Source organism: Populus nigra, chromosome 7 (genome assembly GCF_951802175.1).
Source record: "Populus nigra chromosome 7, ddPopNigr1.1, whole genome shotgun sequence".
NCBI classification, from domain to species: domain Eukaryota; kingdom Viridiplantae; phylum Streptophyta; class Magnoliopsida; order Malpighiales; family Salicaceae; genus Populus; species Populus nigra.
Genome location: NC_084858.1, coordinates 3,878,125 through 3,903,766, shown reverse-complemented (window position 1 = coordinate 3,903,766; position 25,642 = coordinate 3,878,125). Strand labels below are relative to the sequence as shown.

Sequence of the window (25,642 nt, the reverse complement as noted above, 5' to 3'; positions counted from 1 at the left end):
AAAAGAAAATAACAAAACTAAACAGCCAAGAAAGATGGGACGATGCATTTTGGCACAGGGCCAAAAGCCAAACTACTCGCCTTCCTAGGAATTACTTGCACGCACCCACTTCTTCCTATCCTACAGCCGTCTTGCGCATGAGCTCAATTCTCTGGAAAAAATATTTCAAATTCCGGTTGCATATACCATCTTAACACAGACAGACTTCAATGGCAACATTTGGGTGCAATGACACTGATGCGAAGAAAACTGAAGTCAAAAGCTTGCAGGTTCTTAGACCTGTGGGTTCCCAAGGCGGAGGAACTGACGGACTTCCTTATCTGTACCATCGACCAATGCACAAAGGTCTAGCAAAGGCAGATGATGATTATGTCACCGAGGCATTCAAACAACTTCCTATGCCAGATCAAGAGAAACTTATAGAAGAACTTTCTAACCAGCTTCATCAAGATGTTATGGTTGAAAAGTTGTTCGACGAGAGTGAAGAAGCTTATAGACTGAGATGTTTCACAGAGCTGCGTATGAAGCTTCCATCGGATAGCCGCCAAGGTTTCAATAACGAATTTCGCCGGAGATACTATTCAATCAGAGGTTCTTCTTCACAGTCCCTACATTGATGCTTGGTGTTTGGTTATGGTTACCCAAGTCAAAGCCCAAAATCATTTATTTTTTTTGGAAATTGATTATTAGCACCAATTAGCAACAGAGAATAACAATCCAGAATTTTTAAAAATCAATTATGCACTAGTATCGTTTTAATTAAATAATGTTTTTTTTAATGTTAAAAACACTTAAGAATTAACAATATTTAATAATTTCCTCCAACTGCAGATACATAAACTTACAAATCGAGGTGTTTTGCAGGGTTGCCATTGAAGCTTCCCTTTAATAGCTACAATAGATTCGAGAATAATTACAATCATTGTTATCCTTGCAATATTATAGGCACACTAGTTTCTGGAACAATTGTTTCTGGGATATGTGAAGGATTTGGTCAGCAGATCGTTCAACAGATTTTTGAAGGTATAGTAGGTGGAAGTGAAGAGTCTTCTTTAACACTGGAGTTCTTCAAGGTGAAAACCCTGGATTTGCGAGGAGCAAACGAAGTGGGAACCGGTACGACTTCTACAACCACTCGGTAAAAATAGCAGGCTATGGAAGGACGTTACAAATTTGATCGTGGCAATCAAATAGATATGGTAGCTTTGGTGAGAATCTGAGACTGTACTTTTGATGTTTCTCCTAGAGGTCTTTTGTTGCTCTTATGAAGCCTTCAGGATGATTTTGATTCTATCTGTATGAAGTAATACCTATAAACTACTAATTATTGTAAGACGTGAAATATATTTATTGTAACACAGGATGAGATTTTAATTCTATGATAAATTTGTGATTATAGCGTTGGCTTGATGGGGTTTGGATTTGCAGTTAAGAGAGCCTTCCTCTGTCGCCAGAATTAATGATCTTTCAGAGGCAGTCTATGTTGAAGTTCAAGGCGATCAAGAAAGTATAAAAATATATTGTAAAGAAACTTCACAGGATTGTTGAAAGAACTTCTCTGATTTTGAGGGTTATATTATTATCTGAAAGCCGAAATTTAAACTCGTGACAGGTACTTAAAACTCTGATAGAATAGGACTGATTCCTACGAAGACAAGATGCCCAGATGGTGTCTTTTGAAACCAGGCCAAAACTCAAGCTACGTACTAAACCTAGTACAGGACTCAAACTCACCACTTTACTTGGCATCCAATGATATTTTGCAGACAAACGAGGCCGGCATTTGTCTTCCTTAAGGCGTTCTCTCATGATGCATTGCAGGAAGAGGACAAAAGACGTGAATGTAAGGTAGAAATGAAAATACCAACAGCATTATTGCCAAAACCTTTTGGGCCAACGGTTGAGAACATATGAGAATCACGCAAACAGTAAACTAACAAAAAGAAAAAGATTAGCAAAACTCTGATGTTACATTCATAATAGATTGAATCCTTAATTTGTGCACACTGACAGTAACAGAGAACTTCGAACCACTTAGAAAAACACAAGAAGAACAATTCTTACAGACACAGAATATTCAATAGGCATTCTCTCATTATTATAAAAAAATTATTTTTAAAAAGTAAAAATTATCATAATATTCAATGTATTTTTAATGCTATAAATAATCGGTCATTTTGATTTATACAAAGTTTTATGGTTGTTAAAATATAAAGTGACTTGTAAAATTGTATGATTTTACTGTAGATGTACATATTGTTAGGATAGTAAGATTTACACAGAAAAGAGAAATAGAGAGAGATGAAGAAAAGCAGAGAAGGATTCTGTTAAACAGAGAGGAAGAAGAAATTCTGTTTTTGATTCACTGTTTTATTAAGTGAATATTGTTCCCTTATTTGACATCAGTTTATATATTGCTACAGTAAGAAGCTTATTCACGTTATCTATTCTTCACTAAACAATACTAACTAATTCTCTTAACTGACAAACAAGACTAACAACTACTAACAGCATTCTAACCGTTTCATTCTCTAATCTTTTGACATGTGGCGGGACTAGAGCCTTTGATATCTTTACACATATCATATGAAATTGAGTTAAAAACTCAGGTAAAAGTTAAAAAATTTGTCATTTTGCTGACTTCATTCCCTGAGTCCCCGACACTTCACCCCCAGTCTCCTCTTTTCTCTTTGTTAAATCTCAAATTCTCAACCCGAGCAGACTAACACCAGCCGCTGCTAAAAAGTGAGAGATCACGAGAAAGAGACGGAGTCGAGAAGGTATTTCATGTGATTTTCTTTTCTGTTTTGGACTACCCGCAGTAGAGATCGTAGACGGTAGATCTATATTTTCCTATTTAATCATTCCTGCTCTGTATCAAAAGAAAAGGACCCTCCGTTTCATAATTAGTTAGTACAACCCCTCCCCTCCATTCAATCTTTAAGTATTCTGTAATGCATTAAATAATCATTCTTGTTTCAAAAACTAATTATTTAGCCCTCTTTGTCCGTTTTATGTTCTTTTCCATTTTTTTTGTTTTTTCATAGAGAAATGAAAAAAAATAAGTAGATATTATGGAAAGTTCGATAGAAAAGAAGACATTTTATGAAAAAAAAATAATATTAAATGAAGGGCTGTCAACACTGGTTAAGAAACTAGATAATTAGTTTTTGAAACAAGACTCGTTAATTTAATTCTCAAGATTAGGAGGGCTAATTACAACTTGCTACATATTAATAAATCATGCAATCACTTAGCATATGCTATCACTCCGTATTGCTGGAACTTATTAGGAAAGAGAGAGGTTTGGATTTTGAAACTGTGGATTTTTCTGAGCTCTAGTTGAGGGGGCTGAGAGTGAGTGTTGCAATCTTCTCGTTCTGAGTGTCCTGGGGTCTATGGTAAGGGTGCGTATCCTGGTTATGCTGGGGATTTGTTAATGGACTCTACAACTGGTGCTAGCTATAATGCTCATGGTGTTAATGGAAGGAAATGCGTGCTTCCAGCTATATTTGACCCTTCAACTTCAACTAGTTCCACTTTAATTTGAGAGGGGATCGCATTAGTGCATGAGAGTACCGTGGAACTGCGAGAGAGATTATTCTTTGATTTAATCATTCTTTCATTCAATTATAATGAAATCAAATTTTAAGCATATTTGAGTGTTGTCTGCTGAATATGATGATTCAATACTAAACTGGCTTGTCTCTTCTTCTAATTAAATTTAATTAATTGATCAGAGAAAGCAAAAGGACAGTTTTTTTTAATGGTAAAAGAAGATGAAAACGATAATGAAAAATATTGTAATGATGCTGAAATGATCAAAATTTTAGGTTTGTTAATTTTAGTTAATGAAATTTTATGGATATAATAGTATTATATTGTATTTTTAAGTTATTTAAACCATATATAAATTTTTATTTGAATTATATATTTTAAGATGTTTGGACATTTATATATATTGTTTATTTCATTTTTATTTTAATTATGTTATATTATTATTTACTACTTGATTGAGATTGTCAATGTATAATTAGTTAAAATATTTTACTTATAATTTTATAATTTTATAATTCGAGTTTATATTATATAATCTGTGCCGTGTCAAAAAAAAATTCTCTACTACTCAAAACTTTGAGCTTCATCTGTTTCTTTTTTTGTTCCAGGTTTCTTCCTATCGAAGAAATTCCTAGGGGGATTTTAGAGTCTGAATAAGATTATTATGTGAATTGTGTTTAGAATCTGCTGAAATTCTCTGAAGAAATACATGGAAACAGAATTAAGGCTCATCGGAGACCAAAGCCAGGAAAATGCAGAAACCTCTGATGATCATGTCACTAGCATCACGGAGGCAGACAGGCAATGGCTAAAATCAGTAGAAAAAAAGACTAAGCTATTGCCAAAATTGTTAAAAAAATCCGCCGGCAAGAGCTCTTGCTGCATCTTTAGAGTGCCTCAAAGCCTCGTCGAGATTAACGAGAAGGCCTATCATCCCCATATTGTCTCCATTGGTCCTTACCACTATGGCAAAGTGCACCTCAAGATGATCGAAGAACACAAATGGCGGTTTCTTGGCGGTATTCTTGCTCGAACACAGCAACATGGTATTGGAATCAACGACTTCTTCAAAGCCATAGCACCGATTGAGGAGAAGATAAGAGATTGTTACTCTGAGACTATTGAATGTAGCAGACAAGAATTAATTGAGATGATGGTGCTTGATGGGTGTTTCATTATTGAGCTCTTCTGCATCATTGGAGGGATAGTGCAAAGAGATATTGATGACCCTATATTCAATATGACACTGATGTTTTTCGTTATCATGCGTGATCTTCTCAAGTTAGAGAACCAAATTCCCTTCTTTGTTCTTGAAACTCTGTTCGAGACCTCAATCTTATCTTCAAGAAAACAAAATGTTTCATCCCTGACGGAACTTGCCTTGAAATTCTTTGATCATGCTGCTGAAAGACCTCCTGAAGTCCTAAGAAGGTATAAAGACATTAGGGGGGAGCATTTACTAGATTTGTTTCGCTCGACTATCATCCCAGCTTCGTCCCAAGAAGTGCCTAGAAAGATCAGTCCATTCCTTCAATTGATTCATTCTGCCAAGAAGCTTCATCAAGCTGGAATAAAGTTCAAGCCAAGGGAGACTGACAGCTTCTTGGACATCGAATTCAGCAATGGAGTCCTTGAAATCCCACTTTTAACAATAGATGATTTCATTACATCTGTCATCCTCAATTGTGTTGCATTTGAACAATGCTATAACCATTGCTCAAACCACATTACAAGTTATGTTACCTTCATGGGCTGCCTCATCAACACCCCTAGTGATGCGGGGTTCTTATGTGATTACAAAATAGTTGAGAATTCCTTCGGAGCCAACGAGGAAGTTGCTAGTTTCTTCAATAATATTGGCAAGGATGTTACTTTTGATATTCAGTGGAGTTACCTGTCAAAAGTGTTTGAGGATGTCAACGAGCACTGCAGCAACAAATGGCAAGTTAGATGGGCAGAGTTCAAGCATACTTATTTTGACACCACATGGTCCTTCATATCAGCTTTAGCTGCAGTTGTTCTACTCATCCTCACTATGATACAGGCCTTCTTTGCTTTCTATGGATATTTCCGTCCTCCTAAACAATAATTACATTCTGCTGTTCTATCTTGCAAATTGTATAAGCGGAATGCACTGAGCGATGAAAAACCGTTCTCCTTGCAACTCTTTGCTGTCTTACCAAAACCCTGTAGTCTGCAGTCCCAAGTAATGATAGTTTTCATGAAGCTTATGATGGCAGTTGTACATTAGGCTTTTGCTTGCTCAGAATCATTTTTCTGCGCCTAATTTGGCAAAGGAAAAGGCAGTGAATAGATGAAGACTCGGTAACTTTGTTGCAATGAGTGATCTATATACATTCCTGCCATCCAGGTTCTGGTCAGGACTGCGAGACATATAAAATAGACAACAACTCGAATTGCTTATTCTGTAAGAGATGCCATTTAATTGGTTTGTAATTAACACATATTAAACTGAACTTTAGTTCAGATGGTTTTCATCAATTTTTGCATCCATTTCATTCTCGATTCCATAATGAACTAAATAAAAACCAGGACGTGCAGAATGTGAAATGAATACAGAGAAGCTACTTGTTCAAAGATCCCATTGACACATTGTTAAGAAACAAAAAGTCTACCAACGCAATGATTTTGCGAGCATCATAGTTAATGAGGGAAAATAATGATTTAAACCATCAACAGAATTGATCTACAGATTGCTGCAGTGATTGATAGTGAGCTTGTAACCTTTAATAATCTCTGCTAGTATCTAGTTGAATTTGATTCTATTAGAACAGGGGGGAAAAAAATAAAGTTAACATGCTTTATATCGCGCCATTTCAATTTTTTTTTTAGAAGGTATTAATCATGTCATTCGGCCAGAGATTTCAATAGCCTTGATATCAGGTTTCTTGACATCCTCTTTAGGCACAGTGACAGTAAGAACCCCATTCTCCATAGAAGCCTTTACCTCATCTGTTTTCGCATTCTCAGGCAGCCTGAACCTCCTCAAGAACTTGCCACAGCTACGCTCCACACGATGCCATGTATCGTTCTTGTCTTCCTTCTCCACATTACTCTCTCCGCTAATCTGAAGCAATCTGTCATCTCCGATTTCAACCTTCACTTCCTCTTTTTTAAGCCCCGGAAGATCTGCCTCGAATACATGGGCTTCTGGGGTCTCTTTCCAATCAATGCGGGTGTTGACAAAGGCTGAGTTTTCACGAGAGATGAGTGAATTAGGGGAAGTGAAAGGGAAGTCTTTGAGTGGATCCCAAACATCGAATGCAGAGACTGGGTCGAAAATGCTGTTGGCTCGTCGGTTGTAAAAGAAGCTTGGAATCGTTGCCATCTTTTACTTCTTTTTTCAGAGAATTAATCTTCGTTTACTTGCTGCTAATGTTTTGATTGCTTCTTCTTGTTCTCGATTTTTTCGTGCTAGAGATGGGACAGGTCAGGTATTTATAAGTAAAGGTGGCATCTGGTATGTTCTGGACGATCGAGTAGTACGCTGAACCAGGAAGATTCTGGGTCCAACCAACATCAGATAAGATTGAAGAACTTTCTCGTAAATTCCTGAGTCCTCGGTTGTGAATTTAAAATGTGTGGATTTGATATTCAATTGAGTTTGATTTTTTAATGGGCTGAAGCCATTGTTTTCCTATTTTTCTCATGGGCCAGTCTACTGTTATCATTGTTTTTTTTTCCTTGAAAGATTTTCAGCTTATTTTTATATTTTAAAAGTATTTTAAAAATATTATTTTAATGTATTTTCAAATAAAAAAATTTTTAAAAATTATCCCTTATACTAGACAAACTTTTAATACACGGAAAGGTCTTGTAAATGAATAAAAGACATAAATCATGAAAATAAGAATTTAATGTATAGACATCTAATTGGAAAGTACTTAGATAGGTTCTTGAATTAAGAATATTATAGGTGGGAAAATGCCATTAAATATCAACTTAATGGTCCATGAATTTGAAACGCTCTTAATTGAGTGCTAGAAAATAAATAATTTCGTCCTCTATTTATTTATCTATTTATCACGTGTAAAAGTTGAAAACTATCTATTATACTTTTAATCAGAACTTTGTATAAATAAAAATGACCGATTATTTACAGCATTAAAATTCATTGAATATTGTGATAATTTTTACTTGTTTAAATAATTTTTTTATAATTTTGATATATTAATATAAAAAAATATTATTTTAATATATTTTCAAATATATAACCAACACTCCAGATTAAAAACAAGGAACTAGTTGGATAATAGCTTCGATGTTATGCTGAGCAGCTCAAAACTTAAAAACTAATGGTCATTGACTGAAAATTCCCAGCTCTTTATTATCCTGGGAAATTCAATAACTTCAATGTTGCGTACTTGAAATCTAGTGGTTACCATGATCTTTTGGACGGCTGGATCTGTATAAAGTATCGTTGTCACTTCATCCATCTATTATCAACAATATGATCGATGGTCATTATCTCACCACAGTATCATGGACGAGCAAGCATGGGGCGGAGAAACGAGATGCTGCAAGAAACCGAGTTCCATCTCCAGATTATTCTAGCTAGGAAATTCAAAATATACTCGATATGATGAACAATTTATGTTCTGAATGCATCCTTCTAATTCTTACGCCTCAAAGAGATTTACAAAGGGAGGGAAGGGAACATCAAAAGGCAAGATACGCACAAAATTACAAGCAACCGAGAAAGACACAAGAAAATTTATTAGCAAAACTTTTGATTACATTACTCCTCTCTGCATACTGACGAGGAGACCAAACCTTTCAACTACTTGTAAAAGAGCACACAAGAACAACAAAGACACACAATTCTCAAAAGAGGTATTCTCTCGTTCAACCAGTAATTTGAATAGCCTTGACATCAGGTTTCTTGATCTCTTCTTTAGGCACAGTCACGGTAAGAACTCCGTTTTCCATAGAAGCCTTGACCTGATCCATTTTTGCATTCTCAGGCAGCCTAAACCTCCTGAAGAACTTGCCACTGCTTCGCTCCACCCTATGCCATGTATCGTTCTTGTCTTCCTTCTCCACATTCCTTTCTCCGCTAATCTGAAGCACCCTGTCATCTTCAATTTCGACCTTCACTTCCTCTTTTTTAAGCCCTGGAAGATCTGCCTTGAAGACATGGGCTTCTGGTGTCTCTTTCCAATCAATGCGGGTGTTGACAAAGGCTGAATTTTCACGAGAGATGAGAGAATTTGAGGCGGAAGTGAAAGGGAACTCTTTGAGTGGATCCCAAATGTCGAATGCGGAGAATGAGTCGAAGATGCTGCCGCCTCGGCGGTTGTTAAAGAAGCTCGGAATCATTGCCATCCTTCTTCTTCTTCACAAAATCACTCGTTTGCTTACTTTGATGGGCTGATACTGTTATTTTGATTGCTTCTTGTGCTTTTTTTCCTTGATGTTGTACAAGAGACGGGACATGCTTTGTATTTATAAGAAGTAAGAGGAGACATCTAGTGTATTCTGGATGACGAAGTTGGACGCTGATTGAGGAAGATTGACGAACTTTCTCGTAAATTCCTGAATCCTTCTGCCTGTGAATTGAAAATTAAAATGGACTTGGTGTTTAATGGGCTTTGATTTTTAATGGGCTCGGGCCTATTTTTCTCCTATTTTGCTTACAGGCCCTTTACGGTTTTAATTTTTCTTTTTCATCTTTAATTTTCGATTTTCTTTTTTCATAGACATAAATTTTTACTCCAGGATGGGTTTATTTAAAAAAAAACAAAAATTTTAATTTCTAATTAGGAAGTTCCTGCAAAACCGGTTAAACACATGAATTAGGAAAATAAAATTTAATGTTTAGAGCACTTAAAGGTAAATATATCAAAAGCTATTATATGGTCTATTTTAAGAAGGGGGATAAAAATAAAAAGAAGGAGAAAATCATATATCAATCCATAAAAAATAATAAAAATGTTTTTATCTAATTTTGAAAAATCATTTTTTATTTTTATTTACCTTGATTTTAAATTTGAAATAAAAAATAGAAACAAAGAAAAGAATAAAATGGCAACCAAATCCATAAAAAATAATAAAAATATTTTTACCTATGCTGAAAATAATGTTTCATTTCTATTTTTCTTCACTCTTTTTTATTCTTGTATTTATCTCTTCGTGTGAACAATTCTTGAATAAAAAATATTTTATAAAGACATAAATGCCATTAAAAATCAACTTAATTTTTCAAAACTAAATATCTGATTACAACATTTGAAGTGGGTTTTGCAGGTAGAGTACTATGATTCATACCATCATGATCCACTACAAAACACCTCCAAACGAATTTCTAGTCCCCGGAACTTTAACTGTGGGTTTGGAATTCGCAAGATACATCATGTATTTTTGTAATTCCCTGAATTTTAGTACACCGAATATCATTCAAAGCAATGAACTCGGGATAAAACAAGGTAAATCTTTAATTTCTTAGATGATTAATTTTTATTGCACTGAGGGAATAAATAAATAAAATATTATTTCAATATATTTTTAATTAAAAAATATTTTTTAAAAGAACTCTACACTTCAATAACAAATAATTAGAATAGATGTACCAAAACTAAATTACAACTTCCTAAATGTCTTCATTGTTATAAAAAAAAATTTTGCTCATCATACCTCTTTATAGAGTGAAGTTCTTCATATGTTGAAGGGGTTGTTTGGCGTATCAATTGAACCACCACTTTATTATTTTTTAGATTTTTTAAAAACTATTATTTTAATATATTTTTAAATAAAAAATATATTTTAAAAATGACTTCTATCACTATTACGATCATCCCCAAAATATGATTAATCAAGGGCAATATAGTTTGAAAATGGCATTAGCTGCCGGTGTATATGGTGGTGTCCTGTAAGCTCAGTATCATGTTGAGTCCAAGTAGATATAGGTTTGGTGAACTGCTAGACCAACACCATTAGAATTGGTTGCATGCCTAGTCTAATTGGACATGGATCTATCGAACTGCTAGACCTATCGTCTTTAGGCTTGGTTGCGTCCAAGTCCACTTGGACATGTGTCTAGCAATTCTCTCAGTACATTAGTCTTGGATTTGGTTATATGCCAAGTTTATTTGGGTATGAATTTGATTTGTTGTCACACCTGTTAACAATGAGCTTAGCGATGTACAAAATTTAAAGGACTAAAAATTTATACATCAGTATAAATCTCGTATTCGGTCATAAGCCTCCAATTGTTTGTTTATGCTACATGAAAACTCTAATTAGATGGTTCAATAATAAAAAATAAAAAATAGGAAAGAGTTGTGGAACTCAGTTCCATCACTAAGAGCTTTAATGAAAAGATATATATAACGCCGTCTAATAACTTCTACCGTGACTCGTTGATCAGCTACCTTAATCTACCTTTCATGGAGTGTTTCGTAGTTGTATTTCTTTGAAGACTAATTTTTCTGTTGACATCATATTCATAGGTACTCATGCCAATAGCTTAATTTGATTAGTTTAAGAGGATGCAGTCTCGTGATTAATTGATTAATTAGGAATTTACCACCCGGTTCAGGAATATGTTATTAATTAACCAATCTGCAACCAAGAAGCTTATAGTTAAGAGTGTTTGTTTTCATTTTCAAACTATTTTTTTTTAGGAAAATATTAAATTGATGTAAAAAACAAATAAAAAAAATAAATAAATTGTTTTTAATATATTTTCAATTAAAAAATATTTTCTTTTTAGTTACCAAGCGCGCACTAAGACATCGAATAATTTAAGGTAAAAAATTTAATGTAATTAATCATGATCACATTGCCAGGTTAGCTTGGATCATTAGCAAAGGTAATGTCCAGCATTTCTTGTCAATAGCTTTCTATAATGGCTATTAAGCTAGCTAATGTCAAGATCTTCATGTGGGCATGCTTTCTCAATAATTAAAGAAGATTGCTTGTTTGGATAGTCCAATGTCTGTGATTTAACCGGCAACTCCAACCTCAAACTAAGAGAACTGCTTATCAATGTTCAGATTTGAAACAACATGTGAAAAAAGTATGAAAAACCTTTGTTGAAGCTTGTTGATCATTGCTTGGCTGAGAATCTAAAACAAATCCTTTGAATCGACTGTGTGTGAGAGGTGTTTGAAAGTATGATGGTGATTGCGGTTTAAAGTTTATTTAGCTCGGAAATATATTTAAATAATATTTTTTTATTTTTTAAAAATTATTTTTAATATCTTCAAATTAAAATAATCTAAAAATATAAAAAAAATTAATTTCTTTAAAAACACGGTTTCAACGGACAAAATCATAAATGAAATAGGCTGTTTTATTTGTTGGGCAGTCGCTAACCATGCTTTTGCAATGTGCATGAAACTGAAATGTCCAAAATCATGATCTTCATGTGTGTTTTTGGGAGTGAAATGATCTGCATGGTAGTAACCTTACAACTTCCCCTTTTTTGTGAAGGGCTTAAATGAAGATTCCTTAAAGATAAGAAGGGATATGGCATCCATTTATTAAGTCCAAGAAAGGAGCACACGGGGAAGGACATGGAGGAAAGTTCAGCAATAACAATTGTATGCTTAAATTTCAGTGAGGAAAGGAGTAGTGTCAAAACAAAAGTACTCTCCACTCCAAAATTATTCCACACACATCAAAAACAAAGAGAGCAGAAGGCCTGTCATGTGTGATGATCATGTCTGTGGAAAAAAGTAACGATCACACTAAGATTTTCAAATTTCAAGCAAGATACATGGCACTAAACATCAAGGACCCCATTCATGTGCAAAAGCTAAGGGTCAAGACAATGGAAACTGGACAATTTTTGCTGTGAGGTGGAGGAAAGCAATTGCTGAATAGTGGGTCAATAGGCCATGCATTTATTGTACTTTTTATACATGTTAAGCTGCATATGCTATCCAAGAAAGGGTCCTGATGTTTTGCTAACCCTAGTGGTGAAAAGGCGTCTTGGGGTTTGACAGTACTGGACTGACAAGACTGGAATTTGACACATGAATAATATTTGTGTGTATATATTCTAGGTTTTGGTTGGGGCATTTGGTGCAGGAGCCATGGGAGAGATCAAGCACTTGGTGGTTGTTAAGTTTAAGGAAGGTGTTGTGATCGAGGAAATTATAAAAGGGATGGAGAAGCTGGTTTCAGAGGTTGATCTTGTCAAGTCCTTTGAATGGTGAGTCTATTATTTTTATTAAGCCCTTAGCTTCTATAACTTGTTAGTCAATTCAAGCAATAATATATGTTGCCTTTTGGTCTTGACAGGGGGCAAGATACTGAAGGTCCAGAGATGCTTACTCAAGGCTTTACTCATTCCTTCTCCATGACATTCGACAAGAAGGAAGACTATGCTGCATTTCAGAGCCATCCTAACCATGTTGAATATTCTGCTACATTCTCAGCAGCTATTGAGAAAATTGCGGTGCTTTGTTTCCCATATGTTCGTGTTAAGCCAGCTGCATGATCTAAAACATCATCTCATGGTGATAAAAGGCAAGAAACTGGTACTTGTATGTGTGCTATAAAGTGTGAAATCATTATGTGTTTGCTTTGTATAATTTTTAGTGGCTATTTCCTCTAGCTCACTCTTGTGAATTTTCAACTTCTATATCGTGGAAATGTTCTATGGTCATCTTGCTTTTTGATCATCTTTCTGATGAATAGACAGGTTTCCCTACTGTGAAATTTACATGCCCATGATCATTTTCTTTCACTTTTCACTGCTGAATCTTACACCTGTTAGTCGAAAGGTGATAAAATTACTTCTTTTTTTACTTTGTTGCAAAACCTCATGTAACGTAATCAATGATCCATCAAAGATTGGATTAGCCTTCATCTTGAATGTCCCATCACCCTTGTTAACAGCACTGTCTGCCTAGCTCAACTATTCTTCTCAGATGGCACAAGGAGTTCCAAAAAGAAAAATGTAAACAAACAAAACAAAGGACAGATTAAAATTATTCTATGACTACTTTTTCCTTACTCTATTCTCAAATTAATATTTCCTAATCCAGAATTTATATTGGCTCAAGCTCTGCTGTATTTGAGAAAATGCACTAGCACAATGAGAATTAACCAGCATGTGGGCTAATGACCCATCAGTCACATACTCACATATCATAAGCTACTAGAATGGTGAGAACAAAGAGATGAACAGAATCTAAATAGAGGATATGGCAAAGGCAACCTTTCACTGGAAAATAGGAATTGCAGGAAGTAAAAAGGGCCCTTGTGACATTTCAAATTCCATAAAAAGGGAAGAAAAGGCAAAGAAAAGATGGAACCTATGAAAAACATTTGGTGAAAGAATGTTTTTTCTTTTTTTATCGAAGGTGCCATGCCAGTTTCCACCTAGGGATTAAAACAAAAACACGGGAAATAAGATTCATTGCGAGAATAAAAGTAGATTCTCTCCTGTTTTGTTTCTTTATCCTTGATCATGAATAGAAGTGGATTCTAAGTAATCTGCTTTCATCTAGTCATGAAGAACAGGACTTCTTGAATATTTCTTCACCTGTTCATCATTGATCCAAAGATTAACCAGAAAAGAAGAAAAGAAAAGAAAATGCAAGAAACTCTAAGTGCTTATATCATGTTCTTCTTGTCACCCTCACCATTGAGAAAATGCATACATTCTAGATTTCGTGGAAAATTTCAAATTCAGACTCCCTTCTTCAGTCCAAATTCAACTGCTACATCCCCATTAAACCACATGATCCTATGCAGATCTCAGAAACTGTACTTTAGAACCTCTCTTGGTCTTTTTCCAGCCTCTTCCATTAATTATGCAAGCAAAACACTAACCATTCCTCACTCTTCTTGTTCTTCTTCAAGGCACTATATCTCTCCTTCACTTTTATCTTCTGGTTTTCATACTCCTCCACAGCCCAATACGCTTCTTCTCTTCAACTGCTTAAATAGTAACTCTCCCATGCCATCATTTATGTCTAACATGCAGTCAATTGAATCCATGTGCAGGTTCTGCTTGAACTCAAGGGAAAAATCTTGAAGCCCCTTATTATTCCTGCTTACTTGTTAATGACCTTGAAAATCTTGGCAAGACTTTTCATCCAAAAGAATTAAACTGATCACGTTACAGTCAGGAGTATAGAAGTACTTCAAAAGATGATGACTACAAGGGGCATGAATTGGGTACAAGGATATCATTTGGCATTCCTGATCATGTGCCATATATCTGTAATGAGTGCCAAAAAACTAATGGAAATTGTGGCATTGGGTTGGAGTGCGTATGCCACCCTCAAGATTGTAGTTAGTTTCATCGTCTATGATCTCTCGAATAATTGATATTTTAGTCTGTTTTCTTGTTCATCCAGTTTTTAATGGTTTTAATGTTGATTTCGCAGAAGACAAGGTAATTTCAATGGCAGGATCAACTAAGCCTATTGTCAATATCCTCTTATCTGCACTTCCTCTCTTTGTCCTTCTTGATGCAAGATGACTTAAAAACTGTACAAACCTGTTCTTGAGTTCTTTTCACATTCCTGTTGTAATAAAGATCTACCTGCCTCTCCATACCCTTCCTCTCTCAAGTTTACATTGCGCCTAATCATGGCATTTCCCATGAATGCATAGTTCTAGATGGGGCATCACGAAACGGACAAGGGGAACCAGCTTAAGATAAAATTCAATTCAGGAGGTGACTGGAAGAAAAGAAGATGACTAATGATGTAGCAAATCCAACATTAAAGTCATGCTTAGTGATAAAGTGACCGCAGTGATAAAGATACAGACCCTGTAGCTGGCCCCAAGCGTCAAAAATGGCTGTAGGTGCAACTTGCAATGGCACACATGCACAAGTTGCCAAAACAACATTAGTCATGATTAAGCTGGTGCCTGGTGCTGTCAGAACTATCGAAAGAGCAACTTGAAATTAATCCATCCAACAAAAAGAAACCAACCTTAAACTGTGCATAGAAAATACCTCAAGCATATATGCACAGATATGTTTAGATCTGTGTCTGACTCTTACGCAAATGCAACCGCATGGTATAGTGCTGCGCAAGGTTGTCAATTCTGTTTTGATAAGTATTTTATTTTTTTAATTGAAATGAAATGTTTTAGTTTTAAAGTGTTTTGGTATATTGTTTCGGGGTTGTATTGTTCATATATATATATTCAACAAACATAATTCAAATTCAAGATAAATTAATTATAAATTATGCAATACAAACATAATACCAAACAAATATAATTTTAAAATTTAAAATATTTCTAAATAGTCAAAATTAAATAGATCTTTAACTTAAAGTAATTCAACTTAAACAAAATATCAAAATATTATGAAAGTAAAATGTTTTAACACAAATATTTTAAATATAAAGTTAGGTTAATGTTATCAAGACTAATAGAATCTAAAGCATTCTTTGTTTTGCTCAAATTCCTACAAAGTATAGACATGAAAAAAACAACATGAATATAAATCATATATATTAGTGATAAATCTAATTTTAAAAAATTAATATCATTGTTAATGAAAATAGTAATAATAATTTTCAATATTATTATTAATATCATTGTTGTTGAAAATTGTAATGAAAAAGAACTTTTTTATAATTGAGTGGTTTAATTAATTAAATTTGATTCAATGGCTTTTCAAGAGCGGAACGGAACATGTGGAATGAAACAGGAACGTTCCGGGTGGAATTTAGTCAAAAAATCTGGAACAGACCGAGATTTAAAATGAGATGAAATTTGTTCCGTTTTGTTCCGTTTTTTAAATTGATATGAAACGTTTCGACCATTTCAAACGAAACGAAATAGAATTAACAACCTTGCGTACATATGCGAGCAGAGCAGCCCTCTCTGCACCTTGCATAGATGAATGATACTTAAGAGTGACTGAGCAATATCTTGCTGGGGGCAATAATTTGAAAGACATGAGAGGCATGTAGTGATGCATGGACTTGTTTGTTGATCTTTCGCCAACAATATTTATCCATTCCTGCTATCCTCTCCGGAGATATCACAAGATATATAGCAGCGTATTTACCATGTTTTTATCTGAAGGATTTTATTTTATTTATGGCTTTTCTGATTAATTTGCAAATGATATGGTTCTTTTATATATAATGTATTAAAACATGAATTATAAACTAAACCCTAATGTTTTTTCTGTATTAATTTGAGTCATCTTGGAAAAAAAAAATTGAACAGATAAAAACTCTCAAGTAAATCCAAATAAAAATATATTTTGAATAATGAAATATTACTGATCTGAAAACAATATAACTTGCAAAACAATCTTCCTACGAATTAATTATATAAGAAAATGAAAAGGAAAGAAAATAATATTTGTTCCCAGAGCAACGCCAGATCGTTTTACTAACAGAGTAATATTAACCAATAAACGACCATCGTTTTCGTGGAAAGAATAATATGTAGCATTCCATGGGCCCAATACTGCTCTAATCTGGACTAGCTAGCTAGCCTCCCTGCACTTGAATTCTTCGATTTAGTTAGCCATTCTCCCAACAAATAATAGGTTCAAAGCCCACCTGTCGAAGAAAAAAGGGCCTCCCTGCTCTTAAGTTTTCAATCAAATAAATTAAAGAACACGGGCTTTTGCCTGCCAAGGAGTTTCTAGTTATTTTCGATTGAGTTTAATTTTTATTTAAAATAATAATTAAATTAATTTTTAAAAAATATTGAAACCGTTTTAAATTGACTAGTTTTATTTCGATTATTTTATGATGAAAACCGAAACCCAACCAAGTTATTTTCGATTTGGTTTCGGTTCGGTTCGGTTATTTTATATTAAAAACCAAAAACTATATTGTTTTTTGGGGTTTTTTTTTGTAATTTTCAATGGGTTTAGTTTTGGTTTGGCTTGGTTTTTTTGGTCCGACTCGGTTTTTTTAGCTCGGTTTGGTTCGTTTTCAGGCTTATTAAACCAATACCAAACCAAATCGGTTGGTTTTTTAAATATTCTAATTAGTTTAATAAAAAATTTTATATTTTAGTTTTTTCAATTATTTTTTTTTTCTTGATTTAATTAGTTTTTCAGTTTTTTCCGCCCGACCTTACATTCCAGACTAAGAGTACAGTTCTATTTTTAAATAAATTATTTTGCTAGTTAATTAATTTTTTAAAAAAAAACATACGGCATCATTTACGAGAGTGATCAACTGTAAGTCTCAAGAAAGGGCATCGTACTGCATTGTAAGAGCATCTCCAATGAAAAAAGCTATTTTAAAGAGGCAAATTGATAAAATAGCATTTTGAATAGTATAAATATAGTTTTTCTTACCATGTATGTTCCAATGGAAAAAAGCCATTTGAAAAGCCAATTCTATTAGAATAGAATAAATAAGTGTTTTATTTTTTTTAATAATTTTGATGTTATTTTTTTTCCACATGACTAGATTTAATTGGCTTATTTTTTTGTTGACCCCACTTTATTAGTTTTGGCTCTTTTAAGAGATATATAGAAATAGTTTTTGTAGGAAAGAAAAAGCATTTTAATATTTTGTTTGACTTTTCTCTTTAAGTATAAAAAACAAATAAAGAAAAATTAAAATATTAATTTTTTATTTTTAATTATCCATTTAGCTTCTTCTTTGCAGATGCTCTAACAATACTAGGGAAGCCAATCAATGCACTTACAGCATTAAAGTGGATGGCCTTTGATCTAGGAAATACGAGTGGTTCTCGAGAGAGAGAAAATGCCTGCCAATTGCCCAAAGATAGGCGGTGTGGTCTTCAGTTCTACGGTTGATAGAGTTATGACTTGAACCAACAGTAAGTGCCATGTCATGGATTGACCGGCGCTCTATTCGGTAAAAGTTTTCCTTGCCAGAATGGCAGAAAGCATGCTCTTAATGATTATATATGCAAGCACCCAAAGTTACAATTCAAGAAAGCATATTTTAAGTTCATGCCCCCCACCCCTTTTTGTTTTTTTTTTTTAATGTGGATGTCCGGACTAGTTTACGCGTACCTCGACTAATCTTACGGGCCCTGAAATTAACGACCATGTAAGCCTCTAGTGGCCATTATATAAGCAACCACATGGCTCAAACCTGAGACCATAGAGGGAGCAAACCTCTTGGTCCTAAGCTCTTACGACTGGGTCACTACCTAGATGATTCCTTTTTATTTTTCAATTACGTGCCCACGATGATTTCCAGTTTTTTGTCAAGAACTTGGACAAAATGAGAGAAATTTTGCCAAATATTGACTGGGATTTTATTTGGATCTCGTTTTGTGCCGGTGTGCCTAACAGTATTGAATCTGAATGCCAGTTTTTGGCTAAGTTGACGGTCCCCCAAGAAATAGTAGAGGGGGTGTGAATTTCGCTCTTTGGTTTTTGCAAGTGCCCACAAGACTGACAGCTTTAACCGACTTTACCTTCGTTGGCAATCAAATTGAGAGAGACATTAAATTCTCGCATGCCTGATGTCATGACCACATAGTGCTCTGAGATGCTCCATAAACAGCATTGGAATTTACTGTCAGAAGGACAATATGATGTCGTTAAGAAATTTAAGAGGAATTGGACCTTCCTTGTCGCTAAAAAACAAGAAGAATCAACCTCGCCGGGGAATAGGAGAAACTTGTTGGAAGCAACATGAAGATGATGGATTTCACAAAGCAAATCTGGCCTAGCTAGCTACCATTCTCGTCTTCATAAACTTTTCCCTTTTCCAGTCCCCTTTCCTCTCCTTTTTGCTTTACCAGTCCGTTTCTAGACGTGTCTATGTGTTATGATGTTCTCTCTTTTTTTCATAGAACACTTTTATGTCAGTAAAATATTAAGAGATACCCAAAGTGCCTTATGGATCACGGTTGTGCGGTAAAAGATCCTCACCTCCTCTGACTCTGTAATCAAGGAGTGATGTACTGTAAAATCTCCAAGAGTTGTGCGAAATCCACTGTCATGAAAATGGAACTTTGCCTGTCCAAACAAAGACAACGGTTTTAATGGCAGGCCAAATGGTAATACGAGGGGAACATTGAGGTATAAGTGAAGACAAATCAAGCATTGAAGTCTTGGTACCCTGTCTTCAATAATTACAAGCTTGGATGCTCCAATTAATTTAATTATAATGTCGAAAGCTTGGATTGAATTTGTGGAGCAAAGTTCTTTTGGATCAAATTGAATTGAGTTGAGTTGACTCGTGTCTAAGGATCACAAGCTTGTTCCAGCTTGGCTTAATTGCACGGCGCCAGCTTTAATTTCAAAGCTTTAACTGCCCCAACATTTATACAGCAAAAATGTGGATCCCAGCCCATAAAATTCAGAGAGGTGAGAATGAATTTCTCAGTCTAATTTTGACTCTTGAAAAAAAGCATAATTCCTACTTTAAGTTAAAAGCATAGCAATCTGTGATGTTGTCAAATGAACCCATAGTAATTAGTATTGTCCTCGTACGCTTACAAGTAACGACATAAGCAGTAACAGGAGAACGCTGTCCGATGTCAGACATTTACACCTTGGGGTCTTCAAGTAAACAGGAGAACAGAGAGAAGACTAATCAGTTATGTGGTGCATAACCACAGCAATTAGCGTTAATGATATCTTGGGAATGATCCGAGAGATGTGCTAATGGTTTGTATTTGGGATTTCTAATGTTTACCCCTCGAATTTCAAATCCTAAAGGATGAGATGGCGATTTAGGACGAAGACTGTACGAGGAAAGATAAACGCATGATTTGTTCGGCGTCCCGTTAATTTTCATCGATGCAACTTGCTGGTTGATCATCCGAAAAATCATTTGAAAACTATATAGAATATCCTAACACATGAATAAAAAAAAAATTATGTTGTCAACAAGTATGATCTCCATTTATGTTGTGAATTGATCTATTACAGCAGAAAGCAAGGATCCAGGGCTTGTCTTAAGGACATGGTTGCAAGAACTTATTTGGAGTTCGACTTGGTTGAAGACTTGGATTGAGATCAATCCATGACCTTAGGAAAAATCACCAACAAAAACACAAAACAATTTTCTTAAACTAAAAAAAAAAAGGGAAATCCATAAATGGTAAAAATGTACGAATCATTATCATGATATTCAACTTTATTTCATCATTTTAATGCCAAAAAAGCAATCTTCATCGATATTCTTCACAATCTCCTTAGTGCCCTTGCCTTTCGTCTCCCCTTTTAGCTAATTCGAACCTTCCCATTCACTAGCACTTCAAATTTTAGATATCATATAATTTGGTCTATGCCATCCTTAGCCTAGAAAAAAGAAGAAAAATCGGTCTAAAAAAACAAAGAAAGAGAGACGGACAGATAAAATTAAGAACCAACTAGTTAAATTTTTACATCTGAATTTCACATTTCTGCTTCTGAACAACTGAAATTATTTCTTATATGATCACAAGAATTCAATTATCTATGCCTTTCAAGATGAAAGGAAAACCAACACAAAAAAAAAAAAGCATGGATGAAGTTAGTGAAATTTCCTTCAAGGGCTCTTACTGGCATAAATCAACAAAGAGAATTCAACTCTTTCTTGATCTTTCTGCACTAACTTCTCCTCCAACCACAGTCTGCTATCCATTCCACTTCTTGTCCTGAACATGAAAACAGCATAGCCAGAACCAGGATTATAGAACCAGTCATGGACATCCCACAACAGATCAATAAGCAATCCATCAAGAAAAATTGTCTGGTTGCCTCTAAAATTCCATTGCAGCCTCTGTACACGAATCACTGTCTTCTTATCAACACAGACAGATAAAACTGGATGCTTCAAGCCTTCATTTTCTCCACTACATCTGATCACGATGTCATGTTGAATTCCTGTGTCACAAAATTGTGCCTTCGTAGCATATAAAGTATTGCCTGAACAATGCTCTTGCCTTGAAATGAGAGTGACTTTAGCAATTGGGGTGCTGCTAGTTTTGAACTTCTTGGTCAAAGTTTCTTCTCCAATATCACCCAATATTAGGCCTATTTCTGAATCGACCATGACCAGGACATAAAACCCTTCAACAGGTTCCGGTCCTAACTCATATTTAGCAGAAGAAAGATCCCAGAAGACTTCGATCTTTACAGTATCAGATTCAATCAATTTGTTGCCTTTCATCTTTCTAAAGAGCCTGGTATTTGTGCTGAGTTTGAAAGAAGTTGAAGGGTCATTGCCAAATTTAATGCTGAGGCCTTGAGTAGTGTGGTTTTTGCACCAAGACACTTTGGCCAAGATTTGTTTTTTAGTTGAGAGGATGATTTTATAGAAGCAAGAGACTGCATTTTGGACAGATGGGGTTAGGCTTGGAGAGATACAAGCATTGTTTGAATAACTAGAACATGAAGAATGAGAGACTTGTATGGCATTTTCACTAAAACAAGAAACTATATCTCTCATTGTAAAGATCAAGAACAATTCTTTCGATGAAGATATGGAATAAACCTCGATTGGGTTCTTCAATATGGAGAGAGATAGGGAGGGGGAGAGAGATCTGAGAGTTAAGAGAGTTGGGAGCTTCTCTTTTGGCTTGTGGTAAGAAGAAAATGTTTAGTTTAAAAGCTGACCAGGGTAGGTGCTTTTTTGAACTCTCTTTTTAAATTTTTTTACAAGGAAAATTCGTTTTACAAGGATAGAGATATGGAAAGGCAGGGAAGAAAACCTCTCTCTCTCTCTCTCTCTCTCTCTCTCTCTCTCTCTCCCACCTTAAATTATACATCTGTAAGAAAAGAAAAGAAAGGAGAATTGTTTTTATTAAAAAAGACGAAGAAGAAGAAGATTGAGGCCGAAACCTTCATGGTTTCTTCGTTTAATCACTTTTGCCAGTTCATATATATATATATATATATATATATATATATATATATATATATATATAACAAAAGGAGAAAGAGGGCAAAGGCATACTTAAAAGAGGTCGGACCTGGACCTGGTCTGAATACCATACCAGCATCATTTGCGAGTCTATGAAGTGACCATGGTTTGTCCTTAACTCCATTCCTAGGCTTTAACGAGTGATATAAAGAGAAAGGAATGATTAAAAGAGAAAAATTAGTGAGGGATTTTAATATTAATCATGATTATTTTTTTAATGAGGATTGATATTTTGAATAACGAAAGACCAAATACTCCTTTTAATTACAGGAGGGGAAGGGAGATTAATCATAAATTCACAGTAAAACATCTTGGGTATTATGTGATGGAACAATACTTGTGGGTGAATTTCTGCTAGAGAAATAAATTGTCTGGATAGGCAATGACCCACCCACCAACTGCTACTCCCTGCTCACCTCTGACTAGTTTAAAAGCAAGGGATAATGAAAATTCAAAGAAAGAGAATATTTGTGGGAGAATATTTTAATCAGTGATGATATTGCATGTTATAAGATTAAAAGGGAGTTTAGTACATGATAAATATTATTTTTTAAATTATTTTTTACTTAGAAATATATTAAAATGATATTTTTATTTATTTTTAATATTAACATATCAAAATAATATAACAAAAAACAGAAGACGAGAGAGGAAGCATGCTTTTGTGTTATGGACCACAGGATGGTCTGGTCTGGTCCTACAGCAAGGGCATATTCCCTTATCATGACAATCAAACTGTTGTACAAGCAAACTGTTGTGCAGAAGGATGTTGAATCTGCTATTCAAGAAACGTTACAAAGGATCTTGTTTTTTATTATTATTATTATTATTATTAGTGTCTAGCATCCCATCAAGGCATTTGCGATTTTATGATTTCTCTTCCTTGTTTTTTTCCCCATTGGCTAGACTATACACTAAAAGGTAACTTTTTTTTTCTCACCCCTTTTAATTTCAGGTGATGATTGACTTAGGCCTTAAGTTTGTTCAGGTGAGATGATCAAGTGACGACTCCTACCACATCAGAAAACACCCATCATGTTTGATTATTGAAATTTTTTATGGTCCTACTACCACATCAGGTTTCTATTTTAATTTTTATGGTCCTAAACACATGGGAAAAGGCTTGTCGATTAGTTAGTAGTGCCCTAAGCTGATTGATCCATCATCATTAACTCGTAATCCATGCGTGGGTAAGGCTTTGAATCTTTCTGCAAGTCACAACTTTATTCCTGGTTTGGTTACCGAAAAAGATGTATTCCAAATTTCTTTTATAGCATTAATCCCAGCATTAGGTAGCTGTCGAAGCACCTAAAAACGTCAGGAAACGTGAGAGCGACAACCATGAAGAACACAAAATCCCACTGGGATGGAGTTCTTCTCTTTTGGCTTTACGTGATTCCAAGAAATCCTCACCAACCCAGATCACCATTTGCATGGAAAGGTTAATCATTTGGGTTTTGAACCATAATTTACAGGAATGGAAAGGTTAATCTATTGGGGTTTGACGCGTAGATTTTAATCAGAACTCGGTTGGGAGTTGGGACCACATCAAATTCACATGAGCTACTTTTTTTTTCTTTATTTACATGCCCATTAGTGCTTTGAGATTGGCTTACACTTTAAGAAGCTTCACAGAAATCATACAGCAATAACGAAGGGAATTTTTTAAGAACAATTGGCTTGTAGCCTGCTCATTGATTAGTTAGTTATAGGGAGTGAAATAACAGTAGATGAATCTATTCTTGTCAGGAAAGGAAGTGTCATATCATGCTTGTTGCAACTTGCAGAATATAGAGCCAACTGTTTTCTGAAAGCCTTGTAGTGTGCGAGCCTAAGGGATTGGAGGGTTGAAGAGAACATGATGCTGAGGAAAGTTTCAGAATAGAAGGGAATATATTTGTGGCTGTTCGACTGTACCAAATTCCTGCTAATATCACTAGATGTTGTCCTCTTGTATATACAATCTGCTCGCACATAAAATGGGCATGGAGAGGCTCATAGTTTTTTACTATACAGTTGCCAGTAACTAGCAATGCTCATGAAAATGGAGTCAGAACTCAGAACTGGACAACATAGCATAAATCTTTGTATAGCAACTGATAAAGTTGCTGCCGTCTCATATTTGACTGTACTGCTCAACTGCAAACAATCCCCTAAAACAGAGGGGTGATAAGCTTAATCTAACCACACTGAGAGCTGACTTCTACACAATTTGCTTCTTGGTCATCATGACAAGAAGCTGATAATAAAAAACTGTGCTGTGAGCTTTGATCCCAAAACCCTACTAATAAACAAGAAAAGTGTCAGTAACTTGAACACTTTCCCTCTTCCTTCTCTGCATTATCTTATTCACACCTCCATAGCCTCTCATTTATTATTTCCCTCAGCTAAATCATCACATGACATGCGATTTTAGTTCTCCAAGCTAATTTGCATTAAAAATAATGAATATAATAATAGAGAAAGAAGTAGTAAAGGAAATTTGTATATTAGTAGCGTCATGTGGGAACAGAGAATCTGATAGGTTTGTTGTTTCTGGGAAGTTGTTGAAGGTCCACTTCCTGTTAACATCAATCATGAATTAGAACCAACCGAAAGTGTCACTTCCTATTCCGTATTAATTTTTTGCCCCAGTTTTTTAATGTCACTATTGGATTATTCATAGTTACAAAACTCAAAAAAACAACGTTTTAATTTTAAATAAAATCAAATAAAAAAATATCTTTAAAAAAATCAAATGAGATTTGAAATTAATTTCCATCTAGTTTTTTAAAATATAGTATAGGCTAAATTTATGCAAAAAAATCATCTCAACCCAATAACTTAAGCTGTTAGGTGAGATCCCATGATATAATTTATATTACTCTCTAACACACCCCCTCAAGTGAAAGTCTTTTGAGCTTGAAATTTACACAGGTTCACATTACTTTATATTTAATTTTTATCAAATAAATAAAAATAGTAAAATTCAAACTTGTAACCACTAAGTCATCAAAACTCTGATACCATATCAAAAAATCATCTTAACATAATAACTTAAATTATTAAATATAATTTTAAAATATAATTTATATTAGTTTTTAATAATTCCCCGTTAACCTTCTACCCAAGTTTAATAACTCTGGATTAGTCAACTCTTCTGTCATATCATTTAGACGCCAAGTTTCTTGCCTTCAATGGAGTACAGACACATTGTACATGAATATCTCACAAACTTATTTTTATATACAAATGATTGCCTGAAAACGTGAAATAACGCATTTGATGTTCAT

The 25,642-nt window shown here is 34.6% G+C and overlaps 7 protein-coding genes across 9 annotated transcripts; 4 read left to right on the top strand and 3 right to left on the bottom strand.

Annotated features, from left to right (window-relative positions):
• Positions 1 to 65: 65 nt before the first annotated feature.
• On the top strand, positions 66 to 1,398 carry LOC133698190 (uncharacterized). The gene is made up of 2 exons (XM_062121040.1): positions 66 to 591; positions 865 to 1,398. Exons 1-2 carry the CDS (start codon positions 210 to 212, stop codon positions 1,140 to 1,142), a joined length of 660 nt encoding a protein of 219 aa, XP_061977024.1. The 5' UTR covers positions 66 to 209; the 3' UTR covers positions 1,143 to 1,398.
• Positions 1,399 to 4,198: 2,800 nt separating this feature from the next.
• Positions 4,199 to 7,068, bottom strand: LOC133698707 (17.3 kDa class I heat shock protein-like). Of its 3 annotated transcripts, XR_009843182.1 has the most exons (3): positions 6,527 to 7,068; positions 5,530 to 5,841; positions 4,199 to 5,452 (listed from the first exon to the last, which is right to left on the bottom strand). XR_009843182.1 is itself a non-coding variant. In XM_062121736.1 (2 exons), exons 1-2 carry the CDS (start codon positions 6,905 to 6,907, stop codon positions 5,907 to 5,909), a joined length of 393 nt encoding a protein of 130 aa, XP_061977720.1. In that variant the 5' UTR covers positions 6,908 to 7,063; the 3' UTR covers positions 4,199 to 5,906. The 3 variants fall into 3 exon arrangements, 2 of the variants coding, with proteins under 2 accessions (XP_061977720.1, XP_061977719.1); XM_062121736.1 differs by having other exon boundaries at positions 4,199 to 5,918; positions 6,527 to 7,063; XM_062121735.1 differs by lacking the exons at positions 4,199 to 5,452; positions 5,530 to 5,841 and having other exon boundaries at positions 6,172 to 7,054.
• On the top strand, positions 4,268 to 5,789 carry LOC133698706 (UPF0481 protein At3g47200-like). The gene has a single exon (XM_062121734.1). The coding sequence runs from the start codon at positions 4,268 to 4,270 to the stop codon at positions 5,645 to 5,647; it is 1,380 nt and encodes a 459-aa protein (XP_061977718.1). The 3' UTR covers positions 5,648 to 5,789.
• A 1,194-nt stretch (positions 7,069 to 8,262) lies between the features above and the next one.
• LOC133699193 (18.1 kDa class I heat shock protein-like) lies at positions 8,263 to 9,015 on the bottom strand. Its single transcript, XM_062122348.1, has one exon. It carries the CDS (start codon positions 8,902 to 8,904, stop codon positions 8,425 to 8,427), a length of 480 nt encoding a protein of 159 aa, XP_061978332.1. The 5' UTR covers positions 8,905 to 9,015; the 3' UTR covers positions 8,263 to 8,424.
• Positions 9,016 to 12,474: 3,459 nt separating this feature from the next.
• On the top strand, positions 12,475 to 13,245 carry LOC133699090 (stress-response A/B barrel domain-containing protein At5g22580-like). Its single transcript, XM_062122227.1, has 2 exons — positions 12,475 to 12,736; positions 12,826 to 13,245. The coding sequence occupies exons 1-2, from the start codon at positions 12,618 to 12,620 to the stop codon at positions 13,022 to 13,024; spliced, it is 318 nt and encodes a 105-aa protein (XP_061978211.1). The 5' UTR covers positions 12,475 to 12,617; the 3' UTR covers positions 13,025 to 13,245.
• A 137-nt stretch (positions 13,246 to 13,382) lies between these two features.
• LOC133699390 (uncharacterized) lies at positions 13,383 to 14,970 on the top strand. The gene is made up of 2 exons (XM_062122621.1): positions 13,383 to 14,563; positions 14,649 to 14,970. Exons 1-2 carry the CDS (start codon positions 14,126 to 14,128, stop codon positions 14,832 to 14,834), a joined length of 624 nt encoding a protein of 207 aa, XP_061978605.1. The 5' UTR covers positions 13,383 to 14,125; the 3' UTR covers positions 14,835 to 14,970.
• A 5,849-nt stretch (positions 14,971 to 20,819) lies between these two features.
• On the bottom strand, positions 20,820 to 22,235 carry LOC133698996 (uncharacterized). Its single transcript, XM_062122119.1, has one exon. The coding sequence runs from the start codon at positions 21,894 to 21,896 to the stop codon at positions 20,994 to 20,996; it is 903 nt and encodes a 300-aa protein (XP_061978103.1). The 5' UTR covers positions 21,897 to 22,235; the 3' UTR covers positions 20,820 to 20,993.
• Positions 22,236 to 25,642: the final 3,407 nt, after the last annotated feature.